The sequence below is a fragment of the Pleurodeles waltl genome, chromosome 10 (assembly GCF_031143425.1).
Source record: "Pleurodeles waltl isolate 20211129_DDA chromosome 10, aPleWal1.hap1.20221129, whole genome shotgun sequence".
NCBI lineage: Eukaryota > Metazoa > Chordata > Amphibia > Caudata > Salamandridae > Pleurodeles > Pleurodeles waltl.
Genome location: NC_090449.1, coordinates 106,749,972 through 106,755,971, shown reverse-complemented (window position 1 = coordinate 106,755,971; position 6,000 = coordinate 106,749,972). Strand labels below are relative to the sequence as shown.

Genomic DNA, 6,000 nt, shown 5'->3' with positions numbered 1-6,000 from the left:
CTGAAAAATTCCCCAAGTACTTCAAAAAAGGGTTGAAATGTGGTCCTTTTTGTATTACAGAAAGCTCTGTCCGAAGTGCACTGCTCAAGTCTAAAATCTAGGACTATAAGGCAGGCGCGGTTCTCTGTCTGAATCCTCTTTCTGTTTCCATTAGAAGCAGCAGGGTGTGTCCTATTTCTATTTCCATTGAGCTTGCGTGTTGTTGTTGTATGGCTAAGGCTTTCTCAGACTTCTGACGTTGCTGGTCACAGTGGGTGGGCGGAAGCGGAAGCAGCTCGTGGAGCCCCTGCTGGGAGGGAGGTTATTAAAGCGCGAGCGCTTCCTGTGCTTTCCCAGGCCAGGCTGGAGAAGGAGGGCGGCCGGGGCAATGGCGGAGAACAGCTGCGAGATGAACGGGCCGGTGGCGTCAGTGTGCCGCCGCTGCGCTGGCCCTCCACCGGGGGACAGGGGACCGCTACCCGGCAGCATCTCCAAGTGGGTGCGCCTCAACGTTGGTGGCACCTACTTTCTCACCACCCGACAGACACTGTGCAGGGATCCCAAGTCCTTCCTGTACCGCCTGTGCCAGGCCGACCCCGACCTAGACTCCGACAAGGTATGTGGTGTGGCCAGACAACAGGAGCAATGGGCGGAGGAAGAGCATCTGAGGACAGCTGTTGGGCGGGGCAGTTTGGACCCCTAAGAGAGGGGCCTAATGAGGGCACATTTTCAAAGGGTGGGTGCGTCTTTAAGGAAGGAGGGTGAAACATCTGGGGGAATATTGATTGGCTGTAGTTTATAATGGGGACGGAGAGTATCCTTTTTAAAGCAGTGAGCAATTGATAAAGGGAGACTGATAAAAGCTGTCGGGCTCTGAGATATAGCGGAAATGGGCGACTGTGGGTGGCTCTGTTATGCTGGCGGTTGTGATGCACATTGGACTGGCCTTGTGAAAGGTCCTCTGGACTAGATTTCACTATTAACAGCCAGTGGCGACAGTTTCACCCACTTTAAAGTCAAGTGGGAGTGTCTCACTGTCGTGAGATGGGTAGTCGGTAGGCGGGAAGCGGGTACAGATTATTATGGTTGCTGACGAACTAAGACAACTCTTGAAGTTTACGCGTTGTCACAAGCGTTATTCATTTTCAACGTGACGTGCTTGAAGACCTCTACAGAATCCCGCACTCAAAAAGTCTGAAAACACTCGTGAAGTACCATCACTAGGATCCAAGTGACGTCCGTATTGTATTGTCGCACATATTTTGGACGCTCCATGTTGATAAATGGGCAGTTCTGAGGGGTGCGGTGAAGCTGAACGCCTTGTCTGATAGTCAATTTAAAGAGGGTGAATCAAGGAGTCTATTTCATGTAACAAGTGATGACGGCATGGTTAGTTGCCTGTGAATTGCATCGTTGGCAAAAAAACACACGTTTGTATTGTATATCGTGGTTGCACTTCATGATGAGCTCAGTCTCATTCAAGAAGCTTTGTTTAATCCGTATGATAAGCGCCAGTATTCTGTAGTAAGATATTTGGTCCGGTAAGAAACCTGCTTCCATCAATTACCAAACCTAATGATACATTGCTGAGCCACATCGCACTTTAAAACAGTGAGGAGGAAGGGTAGCACTCTAATGGCTTCGGGTGCTACCCTTCCTCCAAGGACTTCTCAAGATCCGTGGAACCATAGTGTGGTTGTTTCCTTCACAGTACATTTGCATTTAGTTAGACCTACGTTGAACCATTCATAACATCCGCTCCTTTGCATGGTCTGTCTGGCAGTTTTCACTTGTCTGTACCTGCCTGCCTGATGCCAAATAAATCCTCATGATCATTTGCAATGTCGGCCAGTGTTACGGTGTTCATGCAGTGTGCCACTGTCGCAACAGTGGCGACGAAGAAGCCTGTGGTGTATAGGACCGCAAAGAATGAGTATTTTGAAAAAATAATGTATATTGTGCTACACGGCGTTCTAAAAGTGCTTTCATCTGTGCTCGACCCCATAAGTACATTCCACTTGGGAATCCCTTAAGTAAGAAAGCATTCTTCTTTGCTCCTGCTTTTGGAGGATATGAATAAAATAGCACTAGCTGAACCGTGCATTTTGTAGTTTACAAAGTTAAACTACTGTCTCTACAGTATAGAGGTGGCTGTGATATTATTTTCCGCGAATGTACTGTTTTAGAAGGAAAAGTGCAAGTTTGAACCGTATCATTGTTACAACTGTTGAATGGTGCCAGAAAATCTAAAAGAAGAATTTTTAGTGGAATGCTATGGTACAGATCTGACAAACGGCCGGTCTTTTAAGCTTAATAGTAACAAGACTAAAATATAGTCCATCATCGCAAGCCGCAAATTTGTGGCTGCAGCGCTAAAGACAAAACGCGAACTAACCAATACACTTAGATTGGGCTTATTTTTCATTAGTGCGTACCAGAACAATATGAATATCTGCTCCGGTGGCGGTGCTGCTTTCCGAAGTCAGTAGGGAAGACAGTGTTTTGGAACAGTCCAGCATTGTCTTTGTAGATCCAGTTTTCCTGCCTGATTAGCAATGTTAATGTGCGTGTTTTTTTTATTTTTTTTTCTATTTAAACATTTTTTTCTCAACGGGTTAAAGCAGAATGACGGATTGGCCGTGAGCAAGCTGCCCCAAAAAAGGCCATTTGTCCTATCTGGCCTATACGTTGAACATATAAATTAATTTGTTGGGCGCTAGATAGCTTCAGCACTCAAAGTCATATATTGAAAATCTGTTTTAACAACCTAATTTCTGTGGATGTTCGAGAACTCTAATATAGCATCAGTCCCTTTTCAGGAAATGTTCAGGAGCGAATGAGTCTCGACTACAATAGAGGCGTTGTTGCTCGTGTTTTTCAGTGTATAGTAAGTAATTCTCGGGAAACACAAGTGTATGAATGGGTCCTCGATCTTATTTTGTAAAGGTTGGATTCGTGTTGCTTTGGTGTGAAGGTGCAATACCGTGTGAGAGAAACTGGGCTTCCGACACCTTTACGGATATTTCTCCTGGAGCGATAGATGTTCGTGCATTTTTAGTGATGGGGTCTCAGCTCGTGTGATTTGATGCTTATTCCGAGGAGTATGAAATTGTTAGTATACAGTTAAAGAATTAAAGTAATAAAAGTGTAGAGAAATTACATAATAAAGGCCCGAAGAAGCGACATGGCTCGCCGCGAAACAAGTGTCTGCTGATGTTTGTTTCTCTAGACATTTTCTATGGATTGGATTAAAAAAATTCTTATGGAACTGTGATACGTTTGAGTTCATATACCACTCGAATTATGTCCCGTGATTACTTGATCGGTGTTAGCCGCCTTAATTTAACTCCTCGTGCTATATGCGTATCTATCTGCTTCCATGGATAGCCTGTGACGACCCACTGCGTATGTTTGTCCTCAAACAGGAGCATCTTTGTTTACGTGCTGATGCGCCCCACCAGCGAATTCAGGGGATGTTTATGGGGGCTGTGATTTAGGGAGACTGGTTGTGTTCGTGACTAGGGTTTTCATTCTGACTGCTTTTATTTTTTGTATTTTTCTGTATTATTTAAAAAAAAAAACGTTTTTAACTGTTTATCTGCCCTTGACCTTCCTTGTCTGCCTGGTCCTCTGGCTAATGTAGGTTGTTACTTTATTTTTTATTTTTTGGAAAGTTCCACGTTAAACATCGGGTTGCTTGGTTGAATGAGGGTATTATGTTGGGTTTGTGAGCATTATGATTGAGTTTGGATTCAAAGTGGATATGTGTGGTCTTGTGTTTCTCTGGTAGATTTCTGTTTTGTATTTTTTCTGTTTTTATTTCTTCATAAATGGGCATGGTGCCTTGTCTCCCAGGCTTTTTCCTGAGGTCACTGAGCCCATGGATGCTTGGTGTTTACTGTAGTGGGGCTGCCTTTAGTTAGTTCTTCAGGGAGCTACTTATAAGCTGTTCCTGGTGGATTACCTTGGTCTGTCTGACCCTGCCTACTTGATGCTGAATCAATACTCCTTTTACTCTGCAGGGGTTAGCTCGTGTTCTTGTATTTAGCTCTGTCATTTATTGTCATTAGCATAAGCCATACAATGAGTTACAAAAAAAAGAATATAGATATATTTTATAATTCATCACTATTACTTAAAATAAACGTACTGCATCGTCTGCAGATAGGACTGGGTTTATGGTATTTTTTTATTTATTTGGAACGTCAAGGTCAGCCTCCATTAAAAACAATTACATCATCGTTTATAAACTAGTGCTATCACTCCACCCTTTTAATTATGACCATGCCAGCGACCCACTTCACTGCTTCTGCATTAGTTGGAAAAAAAATCTGTAAGAGTTGCACTAGCTACAACTAATTGTATTCTGTGCCAGTAAGTTAGATGTGGTATGGCTATTCAGGAAACAGTATTGGCTGGGAAGAAGATCTCTTCGAGACCGAAATGCGTCACCCTTAAATTATTTCTGCAAATAACTAGCCATGCAGTGCAAGTTCCTTGTTGTCTAATTTATGGCACAGGCTAGAATATTTATGGCGGAATTCGGCCTCATCAATTCGCACCGACTTTGTTATGGTGGAAGTGACCGGGAATGCCAGAATTGATGTCTGACATAGATATATGGATATATAATCTAAATTCCAGCTTCCGCACAGACTTTATTTAATTCCAGAAGCAGATTTTTAGGGCACATATTCATCACACTTATAGTGATTTACACTTCAATTTACTCAAGACCAAACTGAAACTGCCCCAATAGGTCACACTTTTTCTTAAACATTTGTTAGTACATGGAATTCAACATAACCATCTATAGCTGGCTGTCAAGGCCTTTGACCCTTCTAAACAGCAAACATCCTGATTTTTTAAAAGTTTTATTATAAATAAGTCCTTTACACTCAACGTCCTCCAACCTACAGATGAGACAAACAATATTCCAAGGGAAATCTTCGTCCTATAACCCGTTGCAGCAGTTTACCACAAGGTTGCTGCTTTACATTCATAAGTGACCTGCTGTTAGGTGTTTATCTGTGTGCTTACATTTTTTTTCTTTACAAGCCATGCTTGTTGGTAGCTATGTCCACTTTGTTTTTATTATCCGCTTAGTTGATGGATCCAAAAGTGTATCTTGCGTCCATCAGTTTAGCTTTTATGCAACAGTCATTTTTAATAGGTAACCTAGAGTTCTCATTCATGCAAGTCTGTTGGCAAATTTCTCTTGGGTAGATTAAATGATTGAAAATATCTCAGTTTTGTGCCTCACTTGGAATCTGATATAAAAAAATTCACCAAGCATTTATCCAGTGTGAAACAAGGAAGAAAATTTATAGTTCCAATGCATTAATTATCCTCCTGTTATAAAATGCGTTACTATATCAAACCTAAAAATTCCCCTTTATGAATTTCTTCAGTATGAATCCTTGTGTTGCTAGCATACAACAAATATTTCAAAGGATAGTGTAGTAGCTTTTTGAGATTATGTGCTGTTTGAAAGTCAAAGTATCAACAGTATTTTGAGACATTTTAGAGATTGTATGAAATTTCGAGGTTTGTCTTAAAAAGTAGAAAAATATTCTTGTTTTTAATTGGTATGAAATGTTAATATTAGGTGATTGGTAAAAATATGTATATATTAAAAATATATATATGATATGAAAATAAGGGAAGGACATATTAACAGAAAGAGATTGAGTAGGTTGTTCATATGAGGGGTTAAAATACGGCTATATAACTACTATACTACCCTTTAAAATATTTGTTGTATGCCAGCCACACTAGTAAGGAATCATATTGACGAAATCCATAAAGGGAATTTTTTACGTTTGGGTATCAGTCCCGTCCCTTTATTGGTATTAGGGTACCTCTCAATTGTGGATATAAAATGAGTTACTGACATTAAGGGAAACAAACTGCACTTCCTCAGACTAGATGTTAGTTTTTTTTTTTTTTAAAGACTCCTGCTTTACATCCTTAGATGTTGTTCATCTTAACAGTGGGATAGCATACCATACGTGTAAGTGG

General features: G+C 41.2%; 1 protein-coding gene across 2 annotated transcripts in view; it reads left to right on the top strand.

The window, feature by feature from the left end:
• Positions 1–239: 239 nt before the first annotated feature.
• Positions 240–6,000, top strand: part of LOC138261172 (BTB/POZ domain-containing protein KCTD5) — a 195,054-nt gene continuing 189,293 nt past the window's right edge. The window contains exon 1 of one of the 2 annotated variants that reach the window (XM_069209884.1): positions 240–595. In XM_069209884.1, coding sequence (XP_069065985.1) covers positions 368–595 — 228 coding nt within the window. In that variant the 5' untranslated portion in view covers positions 240–367. The remainder of the gene's footprint in view (positions 596–6,000) is intronic. The other variant, XM_069209885.1, reaches the window with a different exon arrangement.